At 53.8% G+C, this 24,447-nt stretch overlaps 2 protein-coding genes across 6 annotated transcripts; one reads left to right on the forward strand and one right to left on the reverse strand.

Annotated features, from left to right (window-relative positions):
- Nucleotides 1–533: 533 nt before the first annotated feature.
- On the forward strand, nt 534–13,201 carry SMARCD3 (SWI/SNF related BAF chromatin remodeling complex subunit D3). Of its 5 annotated transcripts, none has more exons than XM_075550227.1 (13): nt 534–630; nt 6,611–6,822; nt 8,607–8,649; nt 9,407–9,529; nt 9,639–9,797; nt 10,003–10,098; nt 10,303–10,404; nt 10,671–10,832; nt 11,452–11,549; nt 11,695–11,830; nt 12,488–12,610; nt 12,733–12,834; nt 13,035–13,201. In XM_075550227.1, exons 2-13 carry the CDS (start codon nt 6,620–6,622, stop codon nt 13,086–13,088), a joined length of 1,401 nt encoding a protein of 466 aa, XP_075406342.1. In that variant the 5' UTR covers nt 534–630; nt 6,611–6,619; the 3' UTR covers nt 13,089–13,201. The 5 variants fall into 5 exon arrangements, with proteins under 5 accessions (XP_075406342.1, XP_075406340.1, XP_075406343.1 ...); XM_075550225.1 differs by lacking the exon at nt 534–630 and adding an exon at nt 3,585–4,053; XM_075550228.1 differs by lacking the exon at nt 534–630 and adding an exon at nt 3,585–3,944.
- Nucleotides 13,202–13,306: 105 nt separating this feature from the next.
- Nucleotides 13,307–19,066, reverse strand: CHPF2 (chondroitin polymerizing factor 2). The gene is made up of 4 exons (XM_075550224.1): nt 17,246–19,066; nt 16,297–16,861; nt 15,432–15,614; nt 13,307–14,763 (listed from the first exon to the last, which is right to left on the reverse strand). The coding sequence occupies exons 1-4, from the start codon at nt 17,521–17,523 to the stop codon at nt 13,456–13,458; spliced, it is 2,334 nt and encodes a 777-aa protein (XP_075406339.1). The 5' UTR covers nt 17,524–19,066; the 3' UTR covers nt 13,307–13,455.
- Nucleotides 19,067–24,447: the final 5,381 nt, after the last annotated feature.

Below are 24,447 nucleotides of genomic sequence, written 5' to 3' on the forward strand. Positions count from 1 at the left end.
CACCTCCTGTCTCCTTTGTTGTGACTGCCTTCTTTGGGTATTCGCCTGCCGTGTGTGTGTGTGTGTGTGTGTGTGTGTGTGTGTGTGTGTGTGTGTGTGTAAAACTGACACACGGAATGGCAAAGTCGCTGAGCCAGACAGCTCCAAGAGCTCATGAGAAAGACCCAGGAGGCAGGGCTCTAGGAAAGGGGGCAGGAGCTGGGGCACGTGTGGCCAGATGCCCCTTCACACATCTCTGGACACCGGGCAGAGCCTCAAGGTCTAGCCAGCCAGGTTGCTTTGGGGCTGGGACTTGGAGCAGGCATGTCAGGGTATGCCCTGGGGTTTTGTGGCTGAAGGGGAACCCGGCCAGGGCCTGGGCATCTTCAGAACCCAGACATGTGTCGGCCGAGAACCACGAACAGTCCCACTGCGTGTATGTGTGTGTGTGTGTGTGTGTGTGCACGCGCGCCCAGATCTGTGAGGGTCATTCCGTTCTGTAAGCACCACGCAGTTGGGCTGGGGGCTGGGGGCTGGGGTGGCCGTGGCAGGGTTCACCACCCCCCATCCAGTTTCATTTCCTTTGTTCCTCCTCCTCCTCCTCCTCCATGGCTCTCTCTCCGGGCTCCAGCACTGGGACTTCCACCGACGGTGAGCAGGGCTGGGCCCGGCCCGCCCAGGCCTTGGTGGCGGGCTTCCGAAGGGAAGGGGTTAAGCCCCCGCCCGAACCCCTCCCCCTCTGCCCGGGCCGCCGCCGAGTTCTGCCGCTAGGCCCCGGGCTGACCTTCACCGGAGGCCGGCGCGCATGCCCGGCCGGCGCCGCCCGGAGGCGGCCGGGCAGGGCGGGGCGGAGGGAGCCCGCGCTCGGGCCGCGGCGGCAGCGGCGGCGGTGGGGGCGCGCCAGCCATCCCGTCCCGGCAGGCCGCGGCCGCATCTCCTGCGTGGAGAGAGGCGCGTTGCCATTTGGTGCCGGCGGTGCTCAGCGAGTGAAGGGGAGATGGGGGGACGGCAGGGGGGACTCCGGCTCCGGCTGCCTCTGCCAGGGGCTGGCCAAAGCCCGTCGCTTCTGCTGGACACCACACACGCTCCCGCCCATCACGCTGCCATCCAAACTGGAGGACGGGTCACCGGGAGATCTGGGCTGCCCTACTGAGCCCCCCAAAACTGGAGCACCATTCTGAGCCAGGCTGATGGGAAGCCTGGCCAGGGTGCCTGCACTGTTCATCGCCCCCTCTGCTTTGGGGTCACAAGTAGGGTGGCCCAAGTAAAAGCAGCCATATATACAAGTCTGCCAACTGGTTGTGCCTAGTGAACGGGAGCTTCTTGTGGATGTGAGGTGGAGGTGGCAGGTGTGCCCTTGTGTTTCAACCCCATGTGCTTTGGGGTGGGGGCAGGGGCACTGCCTATCTGTTGTCTGTCCACAAAGAAAGCTCTTTCCCAGCCTCCTGAAGCCAGGGAAGGCTGGGGGAGAAGGCTCTGATCCTGTCTCTAGAGGGTTAGGGGTCATCTGTGTCTAGGAAATTGAATGAGGCACCAGGGAACACCCCCCACCCCATCTCAGTCATTCATCTCCCACCTCTTCCCACAAGGCTACTGCCAAAGCCAATTGCCCATCCATCCTCAAGAACAGATCCCAGTCTTCCCAACCCCTTCAAAATGTGTGTGTGTGTGTGTGTGTGTGTGTGTGTGTGTGTGTGTGGCGGGGGTGGGGGTGGGGGGGGGTGGCGGGCTCCTTGTGCTGTGTTCCCTCGACCCCCACTGCCCAAGCAGGCATGCTCATCCTGTGTCGGTAAGGCTGCCTTCCTGTGTCCTCAGGAGCTGTCTCAGGACCCAAAGATCTGGGTTTTGCACAAAGCCTACCGGTGTCTTAAACACACACACACTACCACCACCCTCATTCTCCCAAGCCTCCAAGGTTGGTTGGTTTAAAGTCGGTTGGTTTAACATGCTCATGCTGGAAATGCTCAACTGGGCTGGTGTCAGCCAAAATGTGCGTTGGTTCACAGTGCTTGAGCGCACTATCATCGGGCAGCCTTAATTTAATCCACCACCTGTGCCTGGTATGGGGCGAGAAACTTTGAGGCCGTGTAGGAGACAACTCCACCTAACACACACGAAGGGCAGGGCACAGTAGACATTAGGCAACCCACGCCATTCCTGCAGCAGGGTGGATGAACGGAGGGCACTCAGAGGAGAGAAAGGCCCATGTGAACAAATGGACTCTGGGAGGGCGTTCGGGAAGAGCTGTGGCCTGAGCGGGCTTTAAAGGGCAGGTGTGATGTGGATCAAGGTGGGGCAGAGGACACTCCGGGGATGGATAGTAGGCTCTCTCAGCGTGCCCCTCGGCATGTTATCATCACACACATACACAGAGCCAAGTTGCCATCAACCACATCCATGACCTGAGATAGAGGAGAGCCTACACCCACAGTCCCCCAGGGCCTAGTCCCTCTGTGTCTGTAAAACGGCACCTGGAGAGTTGGTGGGTCCTTTGCCGATGGCGAGGGAGAGGAAGGACATCCTGGATCCAGGTCTCTGGTTTTGGGGGGTTGGTATGGGCATATAAATGGACAGGGAGGCAAGCAAGCGCACAGCCGGTTTCCAAGGGCAGTTAGGCAGCAGAGGCCTGGGCAGTACCTGTCTCCTTAGCTTCTGTGCTTGGGAGGCATTGTGAAGGATTGAGGGCCAGAAGCCCTTTTGGTATGCTAGTAGGTCTTCAGGTCCGTTTTCCAACACACTATACCAGTCACTGCACCTCACCCTCCGCCCCTCACCCCCAGATTTGGACAGTGCAGCCCCACATAAGCTTTCAACTTGTTCCAACGCTTGACCCCAAAACGCCATGTAGACGAAAACGAGTATACCCTTTGGGAACAAGAGTGGGACCAGGGCTTCAGGCCTCAGGGTGTAGGTTTTGCCCCTGTTTCCTGCCCTTCCTGCACCCCACACTCCTCCTTCTGGGGCTCCCTCATATCCCTAGCCCCTGTTTTCTTTGGAGTCATCACCAGCAGCTTCAGTTCCACCAGGTCCCCACTCAGCACCCGACACTCAGGCCATGCCTGGGAACCCGGCTCGCCTCTGTACTTGCACCCGCCGCAGTAGCCGGCCTTCCCTCCAATTTTCTCTTCCTGTTCTCACGGGCCCTTCTTCCATGCCCCTCTTTCCCAGATACCTCCCCTACTGCCCTCCCTTTCTCACACAGTGACAGAGACATATCACCAGAAATAGACACACTGGCCTGAAAGGCAGGACCCACGTACACACTCGCACACGCACTTTCCTGAACCAAGCAGACACAGAGAAGGCCTCTCTCCATACAAGCACCCACACACACAGCCAGGCCCCTTGCCTACAGAGAGGGTAATAGGCACATGCAGTGACATGAGGCTACCGTCTTGACAGTCACCCACCCTCGTCCCCTCGCCATGCCGCAGGGCAGGCCTCCTTTAGGCACAGTGGCCCCCTCCCAGGAACCCCACCCCGACCAATTGGATGCCCCTGCCCTGGCCTGCCAGTTCTCTGGGGAAAGGGCCTCGGAGATGCAAAAGGAGCCACTAGAGGGAAAGTTGGACCGGGCTGTTGCCTGCCTGGCACTGCAGGGGCAGTCCCTCCCGGAGAGGGCCACTCTCCACGGAAGAAAGCCCCGTTGGGCCGCCCTGCCGCCCGGCCCCGCAGGAGGGCTCCGAGGCTCCCGCTTATCTGCGCCGTGTGCCCCGCGAGGGCTGCAGGCCGCCTCTCCCGCGGCGGCCGAGTAAACAGCGCGCGGGCGCCCGGACTATTTCTGTCTTATCGGCGCAGGAATGCGGCAGCGGCGGCGGCGCGCGGGCGGCGTGGCCGTGGGCCGTCAGGGCAGCCCTGAAGGGGCCCTCCCCGCCCGGCTCGAGTAGAAGTGTGAGCGCCCAGCAGGACTCGGAGGGAGAGTTGGAGGAAAAAAGGCAGAAAGGGGAAAGAAAGAGGAAGAGAGAGTGAGTGAGCTCCGCCGCGGAGCCCACCCTGATGGCCGCGGACGAAGTTACCGGAGGGGCGCGCAAAGCCACGAAAAGCAAACTTTTTGAGTTTCTAGTCCATGGGGTGGTGAGTAGGGTAAAGTTAGCGGGGGAGGGCGCGCGAGCTGGCGCTGGCTGAATGGAGGGATGGCCGGGAGGGGCTGTGCCCGCGCCCCCCAGCCCTTGCCCGGCCTGTGCCTGCGCCCTGGCATGTGAACACGTTGGCAGTGGGCTGGCTGGGGATGGGAGCGCGGGCGGGAAAGGGGAGAGGCGTTTATGTGGGATCTTGTCGGGGCTGGGGGGTGGGACTTGGGGACTGTCCCAAATGGGGGGCCCCTGATCTATGGAACATGGTACCCTCGCTTCTTTTCCTTATGGACCCAGGTATTCCCCCCACCCTGGGGTCAGGGTAGAGGGCATGGTTTGCCTGTGCTGGCCGGGCTGTCTGTCCATCAGTGGGACTGTGCCTCGGACTGTATCCCACGAGCAGGAGCAGGTGACCCTGGGGGACTGTGAGCAAGAAACTGGCATGAGTACCCCCACACCCACATCCTGGCAGGAGGCTTGGGGGCTTTACGGTGGTCTTTGCCATCTGGGACAGCAAGAAACCTTCCCTAGAGACAGGCCCCCAGGAAAGGGCCTGAAGGATGCTGTGACCAAGCCGGTGTTTTCAAAGCCTCAAAGGTGTGAAGGCAGGCTTACAGATCCCAGGGGCACAGGAGCCTGGTGCTGTACCAGGGAGGCCTTGGGAGCACGTGGGGAGCCCAGGGCAGCACGGAGACTGAGGATGAGCACGTGTAGGCAATGGCAATGGGAGGGGGTGGCTAAGAAAACAGCAGGGTTGGAGAAAACGGTGGCAGCTGGGTCAGAGAGCTGGGAGTACAGGAAGCAATGGGGTTTTCTGTGGTGGAATGGGCTTGTGGTCCCAAAGAAGGCACTTTGTCAGTGAAAGAGGCCAGAGTCCCTAGAATCCTGGCTTTTGTAGAGGTGGCCCTGGTGGCTGCCATGGTTCCTGGGAACCCTGGAAGCCTTGTTCTTAGGCCTCATCAGTATCCCTTGACAAATGGGAAGAAGTGCTTCCCTGGGGTGGTCCATCCTCCAGTGCAGGGATCTCTGGGGGAAGTCTCCCGGGGAGAGGGTGTTGCTAACCACATTGTCAGTACTAACCTTGCTGCTTAGGGGATGGCATCCCTTTTAAAAAGCGCCTTGAAAGGGAAAGAAGTAACACATGTGGGGGGTGGGGGTTGTTGTGTAATATGGCCAACTTAGAGCTTCAGTTCTTGCTTGGCTGTGAGCTCCACAGCCACCACAGCTCCCAGGAACCTCTCCAGGCTGGGGAGATGGTCAGCTGTCGCCGGGGAGGGTTGAGTGACAGAGTCAGATGGAGCAGGGTAGGCAGACACACAGACAGGCAGGTTTCACCTTGGGAGAGATAAGCAGAGACAGCTGCCTGGCTGTGGTAGGAGGCGGTTAGGGCTAGGGCTTGAAGGGGTAGGAGGAGCAGCTGGCAACTGAAGGGGACACAGCCCCTAACAGGGCTCCTCCTTGTGTTCCCTGGCAGCTGTTGCTCCTCAGGATGAAGTGGTGGTGCTCAAATGGGAACAGGGCAGTGGGACTGCTGCATACCTGCTTCCCTCTCTTTCCTCCCTCTCTTCACCGCAGTTCCCATTCCACACACCCTCTCTGTTGTGGCCCTACTGTGAAACTCCTACAGCTCCTCCACCCAGTCCCTCTTCTGGAATCTGGACAATTGGGGCTAACCCACGCATGAAACACTCCATTTGACATATCTGCACCTTGTGTATATCCCATCTGACTGTTCAGCAATTGCTGACCACCGCTCTGCTCCAAGTCCCTGTGCCTGCTGACCTCACTGGGGAGGTGGAAGAGATCTGTCAGGATAGGACCATCCCTGTTGATAGTGGCCACCAGAGAGGAGACACCTTCGACCTACCCCAGGGCCGCTGGCTCCTTCCCCGCTGCTCCTTCCTATTGCGGAATCCTGGCAGGTCTGACTTCAGCGCAGGCTTCTCCTGCCTTGCCTCCAGCCTTCCCTTGGGAGCAGATTATTAAGTCGGGAAAGCTCACTGGGACCTGAGTGGGGAAACTGGGAGGCAGTCTGAAGGCAGTGGGATGGAGGGGTCTGAGCAGGTCCTCTGAGAGATGAAGCTGGGAATGAGCGTGGAGAGGACAGACAGCCAGGGAGGGGGAGTAGCAGTCAGAAGCGCTGGTAAAAGCCCCAGCCCCCTCAGGAAATGGGGATCCGTCAGGCCCGCCGGCCTTTGCCGGATGAGCTTCCTGACCTTGGCGAGGTCGCTTTTCTCCTTGAGCCCTAGTTGCCTCATCTGTCAAGTGGGGAAGAAAGTCTCTGCTTGGTCTGTCTCACAGAGGAGCCAGTGGATATGAAAATGCTTTGAAAAGGTTGAAAAGGACCATTCATATTCATTTTATGGTCCCTCCCGCATCCCAGAGGCACAGCGGTTCCCTGCACCTCTGCCTGGCATCAGTTAGCTTCCTGCAGTGAGACGCAAAGCCACCTCCGCCCTAGCGCCTCTTCCCTCTCCAGGACTGGGTCTCCCGCGGGTGGTCTCCGGGAGGGGCCGAGTCTCACGCAGCGCCTGTTTCTGCTCTACTCCCACCCCCAGCGCCCCGGGATGCCGTCTGGAGCCCGGATGCCCCACCAGGGGGCGCCAATGGGCCCCCCGGGCTCCCCGTACATGGGCAGCCCCGCCGTGCGCCCCGGCCTGGCCCCCGCGGGCATGGAGCCGGCCCGAAAGCGAGCAGCGCCCCCGCCCGGGCAGAGCCAGGCGCAGAGCCAGGGCCAGCCGGTGCCCACGGCACCGTCTCGGAGCCGCAGGTGAGTCGGGGAGGGGCCGCGGCGGGGGCCCAGGGGGCAAAGAAGGGTAACTGGCAGGGGGTCACCCAGGATGCTAACCCTAGGGGCTGGATCACTTCCTTCGTGTTCCCCACTGTGAAGGCGGGCTACAACCGCTAGCAGCCAATACCCCTTTCCAGTGTCCTCCCGTGTCACTTGCTCCTGCTCTCTGCGCACACGAGTTCTGGGAGATCCTTTGGCCTGGGGGCTGGGCTGGGCTGGGCTGGGCTGGCAGTAGGCCTGAGGGCAGAAGCTTTAGGATTTCGAGTTTTGTTTTCAGAATGTGGCTCTCCAATCCACTCTGCTCAGAAGCCCGGGGCTTGACTGTTAGTGATGCCCACTCCAGAGCTTCTGAATTGGAATTGTCGGGGCTGGGGTAGAGCCAGAATCTGCCTTCTGGCTGGGTGGTCCAAGAGCCCCACTCTGCCCTGCCACCCTCTCCAGTCTCTGGTGACTGTAGACACTAAAAAACTAAAGAAAGCCTATCATCTAGCTTCCAAGTCCCCTGGTGGTACCTCAGAAGTCCCTGCTGGTCCCCAGCGAGACCGATCCTCCTCTGGGCTTGTTATCTAGTCAAACAGCACACATGCTGCGCTTTGCACAACAGATGGACGCCTATAAAAGGTGTAATAGGAATTTGATCTTATTAATTTTTTTTTCATGGAAAGCTCACCATTTATAGGAATCCCGTGGTTATTTTGCAGAGTGATTCATCCTTTTGAGCAGTAGTCCCCTGCTTTATCTGTGTCAAGTTTCACACAGAGGATCTGTTTCATACAAACCGTAGGTTGAATGAGCCCTTGCCCAGCCCCTGAGGCGTCAGCAGCAGGCACTTCGAGCACCACATGGGGGCAGGGTGGAGCTGACCTACCAAGCTTTTGCTGGGGGGGGGGTACACTTTGGGAGAAGGGCTGCTGCCCAACCTCACCTCAGCACCCCGCGCCCCCCCCCCCTCGCTGAGAGTCTATCTTTCCACCAAGGAGATACTAAGGCAGAATCATTTTCATCCTCTGAGGATCAGACGCAACTCATGGGTCAAGAGCCCACATGCCAGCTGCTCCCCAAGGTCCAGTCAGCATGATCCAATTCTCTAGCCCCCAGCCTTCAGCTAGCACAATAGGAAAGCATTCTCTAATTCTCTAGCCCCCAGCCTTCAGCTAGCGCAATAGGAAAGCATTCTCTCTCTCTCTCTCTCTCTCTCTTGGAATCCCCCATGGGTGTTGCATGTCCCTTACCATGTTGCCAGGTGGTCCAAAGGCAGGGACGCCCATTTGCCCACCCATCAGCATACCCTTCCAAGCCCAGAGCTCAGGGTTGAAATTCTCACTAATTTCACATCACCACCACGTGCTTTAGGGGCTGTAGCCACCCTGGTCCTGAACATGCAGCCCTGCTTAGCTAAAGAGGGAAAAGAAGTCCCCAGACCCCGTCTCTTCTCCCAATCTCCCCTGTACTTTCACAGCTCCTATCTTGCCAGTGCCTCTCCAGCCCCAACCCCTCGGGAGTCTCAATTTCTGGGCTCTGTGGAAGTGGTGGCGTGGCAAGGGCTCCCAGGCCAAAGGATGGATAGGTCACCTCTGTGGCCCAAGGGGGGAAAGGGCTCACGCCAAGCCCATACACTACTACTGTAGCCCCTCAGGCAGGCGGGCAGACAAGGGGAACCCCAGCCAGGAGGGCGGAGATGTCGGGGATAATTTAGCAGGTGGCCTCGTTACTCCCAGATCTGTCGCCATGGTAACCTGGTTTTTTCTTTAAAAAATGTACAGTGCCAAGAGGAGGAAGATGGCTGACAAAATCCTCCCTCAAAGGGTGAGTGCCTTTCCTAGCAGCCCCAGCCCACCCCCCCACCCTTTGCTGCTTGGCCCTCCCTTCCCCTCTGGTCAGAAGCACCAAAGCTTCGTGGTCACAGTCACTTTCACTTTTTGTTTGTAGAAAGCTAATTAAAAAATGAGACTCCCTCAGCCCCAGGGAGGGGGAGGGGCAGAGGGAAATAACGGAGGAGCCGTGAGAGTTCAGTGGACGACATGAAAGCTGGAACAAAGAGGGGAGAAGAGGTGGGGTCATATGCTGGCAGCTGGAACAGAAGCTGCCCAGAGGCATCCAGGTCCAGAGTGCTAGCAGGGCCCAGACCTCAGCATAGGGCCTGGGGGAAACACCAGGGTAGACACTAGCAACGTTACCCCCAACTGTCTCAGGACCTGCAGAGCCTGAAGCCACTTTGTGGGGACCTAAGGCAAGCCTAGCCACTGTATTCCACAAGGGCAATAGCGATATGAGGCAGCCCCCCTTACCCTCCCTCTTGGTGAGCCCCACAATGGTGGTCTCGCCTCGTAATAAAAATATACGGACTTCCCTAGAGGGAGAAGCCATTTTTCTCTCTTACAAGTTGAGGACTGCACTGGGGATATGGACTCCTGGGAAGAGCTCTTATTCACAATCACAGTTCCATGTCCTGGGACTGGACAACTGTCCTCCCTTGGTGTCTTTGAATGGCATGGCTGACACACCCACCTGCCACTTAGAGACATTTGCAGAGCCCTGACACCTTGCCTGGCTCATCCTCCAGATCCGGGAGTTGGTGCCAGAGTCTCAAGCATACATGGACCTCCTGGCATTTGAGAGGAAACTGGATCAAACCATCATGCGAAAGCGGGTGGACATCCAGGAAGCTCTGAAGAGGCCAATGAAGGTGCTTTACTGGGAGGGTGCAGAGGGCTTTACATGCTGCTCCCCAAATTGCGCAGTGGGTGAGGAGGGTGCCCTAGGGTGGGATCACACAATTGTCACTATTTCCACAGCAAAAGCGGAAGCTGCGTCTTTATATCTCCAATACTTTTAACCCTGCGAAGCCCGATGCTGAGGATTCTGATGGCAGCATTGCTTCCTGGGAGCTTCGGGTAGAGGGGAAACTCCTGGATGACGTACGTCCTGGCCCAGGTCTCTCCAGGTGTCCTGGGGTGGGTATGGGCCTGAGCTGAGAGACAGAATCAAAGTCTGTGCTAGGGTCAGGTGGGAAGGGGAGGTGGGGGGCCTAGACACAGGGTGAATAAAGAAGAGTGTGTCTGTCCTGCTACCTGCCCTACCAGCTCTCCCCTCTCAAGGTGACCTCCTTCTGCCCCCCGCCTCCCCCCCCCCCCCCGTGGTCCCTGTTCTGCCCCACAGCCCAGCAAGCAGAAGCGGAAGTTCTCTTCTTTCTTCAAGAGTTTGGTCATTGAGCTGGACAAAGACCTCTATGGCCCTGACAACCACCTAGTTGAGGTAAGACCAAGACCCTGCCTTCCTGTGACTAGCACTGCCCCCCCCCCCGCCCCCCACTCCCACCGAACACCTAGCCACACCTAGGCCACAATACCCACCTCCTCAGCGGGGCTCTCAGATTTGGATCAGGTACTACTCTGGAGCCCCAGACGCCACCAACTTCCATGGACCTACATTGCGACCCAACTCTTATCCTCTGCACAGTGGCATCGGACACCCACCACCCAGGAGACAGACGGCTTCCAGGTGAAGCGGCCAGGGGACTTGAGTGTGCGCTGCACCCTGCTCCTCATGCTGGACTACCAGGTCTGTGTCCACTGCCACCGCTGCCACCCACCCACGAAGCCACTCGTGCCGGGCACAGCCAGCACCATCCTCCCCCTTTCTTCTTAGACAGTGTGGGTCTAGGCCTCAGAGCTGTGCATCCTGAGACCCCACTCTCCTTCCTACATCCTCCTCCTCCAGAAGCATGCTTCCAAGGAGCCCATCAGCACATCTCTCAGCCCCAAGCAGCCTGGTCCCGAGTTCTCCCCAGCCCCCTCTATCTAATTCTCATGGCCACCCTTCCCCAGCCTCCCCAGTTCAAGCTGGACCCCCGCCTGGCCCGGCTGCTGGGACTGCACACGCAGAGCCGCTCGGCCATCGTCCAGGCCCTCTGGCAGTATGTGAAGACCAACAGGCTGCAGGACTCCCATGACAAGGAGTACATCAATGGGGACAAGTATTTCCAGCAGGTAACCTGAGCTCGAACCCAGGGAGCAGGCAGTTACCAGCAGGGGAAGGACTTTTCATAAGGTAACACCACCCCTCTACCCAGCCAGACTCCTGCGTTCTAGAAAGAGGACAGTCATGGTCTTGAGACTGAGACCAGGAGCTCCCATCTCACCCAGGGACAGTTATGAAAAACAAATGACCATGAACGCAGTTTCACAAAATCCGACCAAAGTCGAGACGCTCATTCTTTATGCCTTTCTAAGTAAACATAGCAGCAGATAAGCCCAAGGAGAGAGCCTCGCTGATGTTTACTGAGTGCTCCCCCGTGTGCTAGGGACTGTGCCAGGCAATCCCCCCACAGTGCTGTGAGGTGAGACCTGTGGCCCTGGCGGGAACTTACTCAAGGTTACATAGGAAGTGGTAGGAGCAGCGTACGTACTGAGGCACCCAGGCTCCCAACCACCACACCACATGGCCCCTCCTCCTTGTTCACCACACCCAGCACCCACCCGTCCCATCCACAGAAAATGAGGAATTAGAATGAATCCTAGCTTCTTGCACCTTTCCTGAATGGAAGGATCTAGAACTGGAGGCTTGCTTTCTTTGAGCGCAATAGAGTAATTTCTTTTCCTGCTTCAGATTTTTGATTGTCCCCGACTCAAGTTTTCTGAGATTCCCCAGCGCCTCACAGCTCTGCTGTTGCCCCCTGACCCAATTGTCATCAACCATGTCATCAGGTGAGATGGCCCCAACTTGCTCCTCAGACAAGGGGATGATCCTTACTTTCCCTCCCCTCCCCCATCTCTCCACACTGGATGCACCCAGCCCTGTATGGGCCCCCATGGGACATCCTGGACACCAAAGGCTGCACTTTCTTGGCAGTGTGGACCCATCAGACCAGAAGAAGACGGCATGCTATGACATCGATGTGGAGGTGGAGGAGCCGCTGAAGGGGCAGATGAGTAGCTTCCTCTTGTCCACGGCCAATCAGCAGGAGATCAGTGCTCTAGACAGTAAGGTGCGGCCAGAGTCCAGCCAGGGCTGGCATAGGCATTGGCCCCCAAATAGCCAAGAACAGCCTCAGAATAGACTCTGCACAGGTTAGCTCACAAAATAAACATCACTCAGGAATACTGTGCCCTTCAAATTAAAAAAAAAAAGTTTTTAAAGACTTTCACAATTGAGGGGGGAAAAAACACGATATGAGACCCTAAAACAAAGATGAGAAAATAAGCAGAACCGGAAAGCTAAAGTAACGGAAATGGAATCAGAATGGAAAAGAGAATATTGACACATTGTCAAAAATGTAACCAATGGTGCTGAACAATACCATAGAAATTGTTCAACAGGAACCTGATTTGCTATGTAAACTTCCACCAAAAACACGCACACACACAATTCTTTTTAAATAAACAGACTGTGCATGAGCCTGTGGGGTTAAGAAGGGAGACACATGGTCCTTCCATTGCTACTTGGAGCTCAACCTCATTTGAGGTAGATTTTGGCCCGCCACCCCACTTCCTTGCAACTTTAGCAGAATCGGGAGCTCTGAGGGATTGCCCTTCAAACGGACAGGGATAAATCCTCTGCCCCTCCACTTCTCCTCCTCCTCCTTTTACCAGCTTCTCCCACATGGCCAAGGGCAACTTGACCGCATCTACCTTTCTACCTGTAGATCCATGAAACGATTGAGTCCATAAACCAGCTCAAGATCCAGAGAGACTTCATGCTAAGCTTCTCCAGGGACCCCAAAGGCTATGTCCAAGACTTGCTCCGCTCCCAGAGCCGGGACCTCAAGGTGAAGAGAGAGACTTGGGAATTACTGGAGTGGAAGACAAGCACACTTGGAAAGACAGTAAATGCTGTATACAGGTGAAAAGGGGGTGAGTTTTAGGGCTGATCCCCACTGCTCCCTCCCAGGTGATGACAGATGTAACAGGCAACCCTGAAGAGGAACGCCGGGCTGAGTTCTACCATCAGCCCTGGTCTCAAGAAGCAGTCAGCCGCTACTTCTACTGCAAGGTAGGGCGGGTTCCTTACGCTCCAGGTGAACTGCCCTTCTCAGAGTTGCCATTTGGCCTGGGCCACTCTACATGGTGGCTTTTCCTCCCTCCTCTGTGAGGCTCTTCCCTGCTCCCAGCTGTCCCCGGGCAAAGGGCAGTTGGGGTGGTCTCGCTCACTCACCAGGGCTAATTTCAGCTGCTCCTACTCTTTCTCTAAAGATCCAGCAGCGCAGGCAGGAACTGGAGCAGTCACTTGTTGTGCGAAACACCTAGGAGCCCCTTTGGAATGAGCACCACTATGGACCTTCTGGGCTGGAGTCTGTTCCCAACTCCTCTGACGCCTGTGTGTGAGGCTGGGCACTGGATTAAAGGTTGTTCATCTAATAGCAGCTGTGTGGTTATTGGAAACTGGGGGTGGGGGGAGAGTGAGCTATCAGTTCCTCTGGGAAACGTCTCATACCTGCCCTCACTCCATTTTCCATAGGCCTAACAAGAGTTTGTCAGAGACACTTTAATAGTATGTTCTTATTAGAAAAATACAGCAACCAGCTCTCCATCATCCGTCTGTCTTCATCCCTACCCGGGGACGAAGGCAGAAAAGGCAGGGAAGTCCAAGGAGGGACAGGACGCGGCCGGTGTGCTAAGTGCTATTGGCCTGCTCCTGCTCAAACAGGGCCATGGCGAGCTGTGCCCGCCCGGCCAGCCCCTCCAGGTTGCTGAGGCGACAGCGGTGGTAGAGTTCCTCGCTGAGCCGGGGGCTACAGTCCCGCACTGAGAATTTCTGCACCAGCCCTGGCTCTACAGCCCGAAAGAGGTGGAGCCCTGAGAAACGGAGGAAAACATCCATCACCTCCAGCCCCTCCAGGGCTTCCTCCTCTTCCTGGCCCGCCAGTTCCCCAGCCAGCCGTGCTCGGGCAGCCAGGTAGTCTGCGTTATAGAAGCAGCCCTCAGCAGAGGCATGCCGATCGAATCTGCCCCCAACAGGAGCTCCCCGGGAAGGGTCAGCACCAAGAGGGGACGGAGGGTCAGGGCCAGCACCCAGGGGTCCCGAGGGTGACCTCGGTGGCGACAGGGTGGGGTTGAACTCCTGAAAATGCACCGGAAAGAAAGCCTGCCAGCCTGAGATGGCATTCATGCGGCAGCGGTTGAGGACTTCAGGCACAGGCCTCGTCCACACAGTGGTGAGGAAGAAGAGGGTGTCCACTGGGTGCTTCTTAGAGACCACGTCCATGAGCCGAACCTGGGACGGGACCTCAGCTCGCACAGCAAGCCAGGCTAGCCTTGTCCCGGGGTACTGCCGCTCTAACTCAGCGACTGCAGCCTTGACCCCAAGAAACGGGTCAGGGGCCCCTCGGCCACCTTCCCGGGGCCCATAGACCAGCAACAGGGTGAGTAGGGCATGTTCTCGTGGTTCCAAAACACTGGCTTCGAAGGCCTCCAGGAAAGCAAGGGCTACAGCAGCTTCAGCCACCAGGAGGGGCAGCACTAGCTGCACACGGGTGGCCTCAGTTACATAGGGCATGGGCAGGATCTCCACACGGCTCAGTGGCCGCAGCAGGCTGACCCTGCGGGCCAGAGCCCGTCGGTGCCCACGCTGAGTCACCGCTTCCAGCAGCAGGTCTAAGGTGTACTCCATGCCCCGGGCTGGGTCAAAGCGCCGGTAGCCGTTGAGGAGCCGCTGTTTCTGGAAGCGGAGGCGGGGCTGATAGCGCCGGTTCAGGTGCTCCAAGGCAGTCTCAACAGCATCACCGATGTCCACCCTGCTTGCCCCCTGCAATGGGCACTTGGGAGCCCCATCTGCACAGGAAAAGGTGTGCTGCTCGGTGAAGTAGTCCCAGCCCAGCACCTCAAAACGAGAGTGTGGTGTAAAAGGGGCAGGGAGCCCAACGGGCCAGCTTAGACCCGCCTCCCCCTCAGGGGTCAGCATTGTCAGGTTCCGGATCTGAGCCTAGTTGAGAAGAGAATGGACAGTTGGTACCAGATTTAGGACCCTATCCAACTTTCACTCCTTGGACATATGTGGGATTCTACTAGACTTGACACCCAAAAGGCTAAACTTTGTCCTGTCAACATTTAAAGAGGTGCCCCTTGCCTCATCATTTGATTTTCCATATGTTACAGTCTTCATCTGTAACAGGTGAAAGGAGTATGAATCATACCCACCTCAGATGATCACTATGAGAAGGTAAGAGATGAAAACTGCACTTTTGCAAAAGTGAGACTATCCTGAAATAAAGCTCGCGGTCTCTCTCCCAGGCCCTAAGAATTTCTATCCCTTCATAATTGCGCCCTGCTTCCATGTAGACTGCACCTCTGACATCCCTCAGACTCAACGACACTTTCGCCTTCTGGCTTTTTCTAGAATTCTACAAGTTCAGAGACTTTTAGGCTTTTGCTTGCTGGTGGAAAAGAGCTAAAACGACTGTCTCGACATTGTGCTGCGCCTCCTGACACAGTGCACCTTTGACCATGTCCATGTCATTCTAGGAGCTAACCCCTACTCTCCCTGTTGTTGTTTGAAGTCTGGGTACGATTGGCATCTTTCTACCCATCCACCATACAGGCTAGCCCAACCTTCCCAAGTCATTCCTCTAGCCCACCTGCTCTTGAGCTCACCTGTAGCTGTTCTATTTCATTGTAAGCCTGCTCCAACTCCAGAGCGCTGAAGCGCTGGTGCAGCCGGTACATCAGGGCTCCCTCGGGGACAGGGTGTACTGTGAAAGCCCTCAGGAAAGCCATGCTGTCCTCCTTCTCAGGGTCCCTGTTTTTGGCCAGTTCGAATGAGCGGTACTGCTGCCCCTGGAGGGACCGGACACCTATCAGTGTTGCATGCCAATGGTCGCCCGTTCCAAATCATGCTTAACCACCCGTGGCCAGTTAGCCACTCAATGCTGTTGAGGTTACTCTAGGGTGGAGTACGGGAGTGACTCCCAGTGTCTCCTGTCACAATTTGGATTTTAGACAGGATAAAACAAGTAGGCAATTAAGAGCATTCTACCCTAAAGAACCCCACTGTTTCTCAAGAAAATGAAAGGCCCAAGTCTGCAAAGACTTTGAAGAGTCTGGGTTTAGGAGGGTGGGCCCCATCTGGGCTATTCCCCTCTTCTCTCGTACAAGAAGCATGGCAGCTTCTGAGCTAGCAAACAAATGAAGACTTTACTCCTCAAGGGGAGTGGCCATTTCTAGGAAATGCCCAGATGTTTCATAACTGCTCTGACAGGATTGGGGCTGGGGGAGGCAGATGGGGAGGGCAGGTGATTAGAGGCACATTTCTTTCTTAGTCAAAGGACAAGATGCTACCTTTGGTGACCCCTGGTTCGAAGGATGCCAAAGGTGAGCAAGGGCCTGCCAATGGGCAGATCTGTGGTTGGGAAGGGTGCAATGATTTCCAAGGTACCTGGTGGGAAGGAGTCAGCAGAACCTCCTAGAGAGGGGTCACTACATCACTACTAACTTGTTGGGAATCGAAATGAGCTGTTACCTGGTGCTGGGAGACACAGCCAATCCCCAGAGAGTCAATGAGGCAGCGGCCGAGCCACTCATCAGGGCGGGCACTGAGAATGTCTCCTCGACAACCATCAAGGTGTGGCCGCAACCGGAGCAAGAGACTCCGTGAGAGCAGGTAGCCAAAGCCACCATGACAGTACTGGGCCTGCTCCCCAGCACCAATGAACTCCTCAGCACGGCCCAGGTACAGGTCCTGGTTGATGCTAAGGTGGCCAACAAGGGCTGCCAGGCGGGGGGCCTGCACATACGTGTCATCCTGCATTATGAAGAACCAGTCATAGTCGGCCCCAAAGTATGTGTTCAGATGGCGCAGAGTCTCCGACATGAGCCAGGCTGGCCGCTCATCCCCATGAGATACCACCTGCATCCCTGCCGGAGCCCGGGCCCCTCGCTGCCCAGTGAAGTAGAGTAACCGAGGGAAGTGGTGGGCCACTGTGCGGTTCACAGCCACAGCCAGAGTGGACAGCGTGGCTCGGGAAGTCAGGACAGCCACAAGCAACCGCTCACGAGAGCCCAGCTCTGTCTGGATATACCGGGTCCTGTGGAGAAACCAGCATGTCAGGGGTCAACTTCCTAATTTTTAGGAACCAGCTTGTCCTGAGAAAAGAAAAGGGCACAATCTCCTTGTCAATGTTAGTTTATGGACTTAGCATCTACTGACTAGCCGGACTCTGTGCCTCCACTTTGAGGCTCAGATGCAGTTAGTGTCTTGTTCAAGCACAGTGAACATGTATTTAACAATGGCTAAGACCTTCTTAGAGCTAAGAAAGAGCAGGGGCAAACGAGAACAACTCATTATGGAGAATAAGACAAGGGATTGTACTAGGGAACATTAGAGTCTGATCGGCACTGGATAAGCAGAGGCAAGTAAGCAGGACACACTGAGGTCTGGTGTCTGAAAACTGCACACACAGAGCTCTCACCTGAGCACCTTCTTGTAGGGCTTGTTGGGATCCCTGTAGTAGGGGACAACTCGAGGTTTGAAGTCATCACTGTGGTCCTGTCGAATTCTTGAGTCCAGGTTCTGAGACCTTCCCAGGTCTTCCAAAACCTCTACACAGGGATCTTCCCCTTCACCCTGGACCCAGGAGACCCGCAAAAGACTCAGGCTGCATCCCAGGGACAGCCCTAGGATGAGGGGTAGTGCTGGTCGCAGCAGAGCTAGCAGGGAGTTCAGTCGCATGGTGGTCATTCCTGCCATGTGGGTACCGGTACTCAAGGAACAAAGGGCTTGAAAGTACCAGACCAGCAGTAAGCCTTGAGTTTTAATCGGGGAAGCTGGGGTCAATGAGGTCCGCAACAGAGTCAAGCATGGACGCTTCTAGGCCCAGCAGAACACTTGACCATCTTCTTTTCGCTGCTCTGCCTGGTCTTTAACTGTGGTGCTGCCATGTACCCTCAGCCCAATGAGTACCACATGTCACTCACAACTGAGATCATGTTCTGTCTTCCAGTGGAAAGAACATTGACTCCTGCCAAATTGAACCCCAAATGAACTATATATGTCGGTAGACTTGGCATAAGTCTAGACATGGCAGCAACTGGTGATGAAAGGTTTAGAGAAAAACATATGATCCATCCAAACAACAGTCACCGAACAAAGAACCTGCCTCCTTCAGCCTTTCCTAAAGAACGTTTGGCTGAGGGTCATTTCTCACTCCTTTACAGTAAGTGCTTCACCTGACAGCTGAAGGTGTGCACACGAGGGATCGGGGCTCCAGCAACCCTTACCTCCAAGTTTGGAATGATCAAAGAGCAATAGGCACAGGAGCTTGGCACAAACGAGGTAGACAGTTAGGATGACTCAGCTGAGATTCTCTCACATGAGTGCAAAGGCTATCGGAGCCATTTTGCATGGCACCCCCAGAACCCCAGCTGCTGGGTAGTTAGTTGGTCTTGCCTTGCCTTCCTCTTGAAAAAAGAGGAAGCAAATTAATTGTAATGCTTGCTGTGTGGGAGCTCTTCAGGATCTGAGTCTACCAGGTACACACACACACACACACACACACACACACACACATACACACACACGGACGGACGGACAAGAAGCTAAAGTCAATGAGGTCAGAGCCGGAATTCCACAGAAGAGCAGCTGACTCTGCCTAGACAGCCAGCCAGTGGCTCAGAGCCCCTGCTCCCCCTCCCAGCAGTGAAAGAAAGAGGAATTCTAGTTCTGGAAAGCCAAAAGTCTAGTTTTCGCTATTCGTCTCAAAACAAAAATCCTTCTATAACGTCAAGGCGCTGTCCGGAAGAGCGGGAGAAGAGTGGGCTGAGAGCCTGAGCTGAGCAAAGCAAGCGTTAGAGAGCGGTGGGCGGAAGAGGTGTTCGGATCGCACGTCGCCGAGGGCAGCAGAGAGAGAAGGGGACAGGCCCGTTCCCAGAGCCGACGGCGGGCAGCGAAAGCCCCGGCGGAACCAGGGAGGCAGCCCAAGTCGGCGGGCAAGGAGGAGAGGCGGGTCGCCAAGCGGCACAGGGAGGCCCTTGCAGCCAGGGTCGGTGCTGACTGAGGAAGGACCAGGGAGCGCCAGGCTCCAGCCCGGGGTAGCCGCCTCCGCAAGCCCGGCTTGGGGTGCGGACGTGGAGACAGAAAGGCGGGACGATCTCCTGCTCTCGACAGCAGTCCTTGACGTCCCTGCGAGGTGGCCCGGAAAAGAGAGACAGACCCCAGTCCACTGAGGCGCAGCCTCCGCCGGCGCAGCCGCTGCCACCTCACGGCTCTCCTCCCGCTCCTTCCTCTTCCGCCCAGCGCGGTCCCGGCCCCTCTAGCAACCACTTCCGGCCGCCGGCTCCCTCTCTATGGTCGCGGGCCAGCCTCCGTGCCAGGCTGGGAGACGCATCTGCCTGGGCTGCAGCCGCCCCTCCACGAGAAGTCAACCGCCATGCTACAAATGAGTGAGCGAAGGCTGGACCCCCACGCTCTCTCCTGGACGGGGCGATGTGGGGAGAGGGGGTGGGGAGCCGGGGAGTGGGATGGGGACCTCATTATCAACCATAATGCTTGGGACTTCTCCCCATTGGCTGGGCAACCTCGTCTTTCTTTGGTTTATTTAAGAATGTTGATTGGCTGTCCACGAAGTTCCAGTACTGGGTAAACAAGTGACACATAGACCAGGCCCCTGTCCTCAGGAAGCTTGAGCGTTGTGGCAGAGCTGAAATGCCAACGCACTTGGCTTATTGAAGGCTGAGGTTTACAGCGGAAGACCTAGCACCACTTGAGTCTTCTTGTTCGCCGCCGAGGCCCTTCTTGATGTTACCCCTAGGAGCCCACCCGCACCCCACCCCACGACGACTTGAACGGACCAACCTCAAGACAGAGATGAGGAGGAAAAGAAGGGTTATTTACTCTCAGTAACTGAGGCCTTGAAAGCTAGTGAGCACCCCTCCAACGTAGAACTACTGGCCTCACCCTATCCACAGGAAAGAAGAGTGAGCAAAATCAAAGTCATGGAGACAATTCATCCATTCAACCACCACCCTGAGATCAGAAGAGCTATATGGTGCCAGGCTGCCACTACCAACTGCTCTGGAAAGGATTAAATGAGAAGGTCCTGGATACAGAATTGAAAATCATAAAAGAGATAGGCCTACTGGTTGGATAGAGACCGGTAGAGCCCCCAAAACCTTCAGGTCTGGAACGGAATCCCCCCACCCGCCATATTAGAATAATCAACCATGGAAACTCAAAAGGGCAGCATGTACCCAAGGACATGTACCCAAGGTCAGAGGATTCGGAATAAAGGAGGAAGAAAAGCAGGAAGCAGAGGATGGAAGTCGGATAAATGATGGCACCCAGAGAAGAATGTGCTCGGATTTTGCTCCTGTTAGCACACACGGTGTGACTCTTTTACTAGGTCCAAATTAGGAAAGCACACATACATATTATTCATAATGTCTACATAAGTTCTGGAAAAGCAGCCGCCTATGGAGGGTGCACTGTCGTGTTGGATTAGCCCAAGTTGAGGTTAGGTCTTAATGTGCAATTGAGCTTTGATGAAAGCTAGTTTACGTTGTTGTTGTCAGGTACCTTTGAGTTACTCCAAGAGAACTAAACACTCACCCACCCCGTGCCATCTGCACAAATTTTCTTAGATTTGGGCCCATGGTCAACCCATCTCCTTGAGGGTCTTCCTCTTTTGTACTGACCCTCTATCAGAGGAGCCCTGGTGGTGCTGTATTAGTCTGTATTAGTCGGGTGCATTTGTGTTAGTCTGGGTACATAAGAGAAATCCATAGAAACTCACATGTATAAGAGCGTTTTATATTAAGGGTAAGTGCACATCAAGAAAACATCCCAACCTAGTGCTGCCCAAGCCCACAAGTCCAACATTAGCCCATATGTCTGACACCAATCCACAAAGTCCTCTTCCATCTCATAAAACACATGCAATGATGCTGACTACAGGAGGAAAACCGAGTCAGTGATTGTGTAAGCATCTCAATGCTGGCAGGGATCTACCATTCAGGACTGCATCGGGGTAGGTCTATGTGGCTTCTCCTCAGGGATGCCTTCCAGGAAGTGAACCTTGCCAGCTGAAGCAGGGAGCTGGCTAAGGCAGCTGCACCCTGGTCCGATCATCAGAAAGCAAGAGACCGAGAACTCGAAAGGAGCCATTTATCTCTCCATCCTTCAATTAACCCACGCGTTTATGGGCCAGGTTGGCACAATAAACTTTATCTCAGCATTGGACTACTAACTGCAAGGTCAGTGGGTCAAACCCATGAAGTGCTCCAATGGAGAAAGATGAGGCTATCCGGTCCTGTAAAGAGCCTGGGAGTTACCAAACGTAAAGCCCCAATTGAAAGGAAGCATAAAATATTAGAAACTGGAACAAATTTTAACTGGTATAAAAAGGAAATCACATTCTTTTTTATTTTAATTTTTCCCCTTTTTAAAAAAATAATTCTGTTGGGGGCGCATACAGCTCTTATCACAATCCACACATCTATCCATTGTGTCAAGCACATTTGTACATTTGTTACCATCATCATTTTCAAAACATTTTCTTTCTACTTGAGCCCTTGGTATCAGCTCATTTTCCCCCTCCCCCCTTCCTTATGAACTCTTGATAATTTATAAATTGTTATTATTTGTTTATATCTTATACTGACTGATGTCTCCCTTCACCCACTATTGTCCATACCCCAGAGAAGGGGTTATATGTAGATCATTGTGATGGGTTTCCCCTTTTTCCCCCCACCTTCTCCTTCCCCTCCTGGTATCACTATTCTCATTATTGGTCCTAAGGGGTTTATCTGTCCTGGATTACCTGTGTTTCCAGCTCTTAGATGTACCCATGTACATGTTCTGGTCTAGCCAGATTTGTAAGATAGAACTGGGATCATGATAATGGGGGGGGGGCAGAAGCATTAAAGAATAAGGAAAGTTGTATGTTTCATTGGTACTGTACTACAACCTGACTGGCTTGTCTCTTCCTTGTGACCCTTGTGTAAGGGGATGTCCAATTGTCTACAGATGGGCATTGGGTCTCCACTCTGCACTCCCCCTCTTTCACATTGATATGATTTTTTTGTTCTGAGTCTTTGATGGCCTGATACCTGATCCCATCAACATCTCATGATCACATATGGTAGAGTGCTTCTTCCATGTTGTCCCCAGATGCTATATCTTTTGATAGCCGAGCACCATCAGCTTTCTTCACCACATTAGCTTATGCACCCAGTTTGTCTTCATCGATCGTGTTGGGAAGGTGAGCATCACGGAATGCCAGGTTTTTAGAACAAAGTGTTTTTGCATTGAGGAAAGGAAATCAAATTCTAAGGTGTTACATTTTAACCTAATATTTACATTTAACTTAATATCAGCTACAATCAACTTTACAATACTCTCTATCTGATAGCAAAACTATTTACATCTCTGGACTATGGTCACAGGCTTAATCCTTGTGGGGACCCTGCAAGTAAATGGATTTTGCACTTTATGTCACTTTTTGTGCTGTTGAAAAGAGGTATTTATAAGGAAGAAATCATTGTTCTTGCAAAATTCTATCATGCAATCTCCAGCTTAATTTCTTCCACCAAGGCCATATTTTCCAAATGCCATTAGTTAAACCAATGCATCTTGATTACATGTTTGATCAATTTCAGACTGAAGACTGGTAGAATTTCTTCATCACGAGCTTAATGATTGGTGCTTAAATATGAATAACAGTTGTATTGACTAGAATTCTTTTCAGCGTGTAGCTATGCTGTCACAGCATTGTGCATCAAGATCTTGAAGCGTCCTTTTTGATGAGTGTAATGCCATTCCTCTGCAATCTGGCAAAGTACAGCATATGGCTGCTCAATTCAAAATGGCCAATACCAGTCCATGTCAGCTCACTAATGTCTAGGATATCAGTCTTCCATTTCATTTGTGACAACTTCCACTTTTCCTAAATTCATACTTCATGCAGATGAAGATCCCCCTAGTAGTATGCTTCTTACAAGCTCACAGCTGCTTACTATCCACGTGAAGGTTGTCTGCCATCAGAGCAATCAGATCCAATTGTCCACCCCACCCTAAGTACGGCCCACTCCCTTCTTAGGAGAATCAAAGGATCATAGATTGTTCCCCTGGAGAAGAGCTCAGGAACATCTAAGGCTAAGCCAGCTAAGGGATGGCCAAGGTTAGGCTGACATCTTAACTCTAGAACCCATCTACCTTGTTATGCACGTGTCTTCCTGTCATGTGTATGCTTCTAGTACATCCCCTTCCTATTACGTATGTGTATCACATGGCTTGCATACCTGCTGATTATATAAGCCTGTTGGAGAATACATTAGCCCTCTCTCTCTTGTTCCAGACTCCATGGAAGAGGTAAGCCCTTGCATGCCTTGTCTGATGTTTCTTTAATTTACTTTTCATTTACACAACTGCTCCTTAGAACCCTCTTGGTTGTAAGGCTGGACCTTACAAGTGACATAGCTTCCAGCATCCCAGCAACACACACGTCACCACAGTACGACTAACTGACAAGTGGTGGACCTTGAGTATAGCCCACCTGAATTTAGAGAGCATCTCAAAAGTAGATGTGACACATGGAGCGCGAATGGCCAAAGACCTGATGAGCCCTGGGATGACATCAAAAACATCAAACATAAGAAAGCAAGACCTCATTAAAAATGGGAGAAAAATGGATCTTGGAAGTGACTCTGGATCTTGCTTTTGATCATAGAGTATATAACACTAATGTAAGATAATTATGTAAAAGAGTGGATTAGAAAATTTCCAAGGACAGCTCGAGAAGACAAAGTAAAAATTACAATGAAATACACAAAGAGCTGAAGATATCAAGAAAAAAAGAAGAGGGAAGAAAGAACATGCTTAGCCTATCAAGCTGGGAGAACTGAAGAAAAAAATCAATCCTTGGAGTGCAATATTGAAAAATTCTGTGACCAAAATATTAAATGATACAGGGAGTATCCAAAGAAGATAGATGGAATACACAGAGTCACTGTAGCAAAATGAATTGGTTGCCATTTGACCATTTTAAGAGATAGCATATGATCAAGAACCCAAGGGACCGGAGGCATTAATCAAAAACAAGACTCCAGGAACAGAAGGAATACCAATTGAAATATTTCACAAGGTAATAAAGCACAGGAAGCACTCACTTATCTATAGCAAGAAATTTAGGAGACAGCTACTTGGCCAGCTGACTGAAAGAGACCCATATTTGTACCCATTCCAAAGAAAGATGCCCCAACAGAAGGTAGAAATTATCACACAATATCTGTAATATCACAAACAAGTACCATTTTGCCAAACATTCAACTGCAGTTGCAGCAGTACATTGACATGAAGCTACCAGAAATTTAAGCAAATTCAGATGGGAGCATGGTTTAAGATACCATTGCTGATATCAGATGGATCTTTGCTGAAAGCAGAGAATACTAGAAAGATGTTTACTTGTGTTTTATTGACTCTACAAAGATATTCGGCTGTGGGGATCATACCAAACGTAGACAGCATGGAGAAGAATGGAAATTCCCTGACATTTCATTGTATTTATGCAAATCCTGCCCATACCCCAAGAGGCAGTTGTTCAAATAGGGAATCCTAAGAGGTTTAAAACTCATTAACTATTCAATGCCTCTCCTCCGCCCCCCAATATAGTTATTTCCA

Source organism: Tenrec ecaudatus, chromosome 5, assembly GCF_050624435.1.
Source record: "Tenrec ecaudatus isolate mTenEca1 chromosome 5, mTenEca1.hap1, whole genome shotgun sequence".
Classification (NCBI taxonomy): Eukaryota; Metazoa; Chordata; class Mammalia; order Afrosoricida; family Tenrecidae; genus Tenrec; species Tenrec ecaudatus.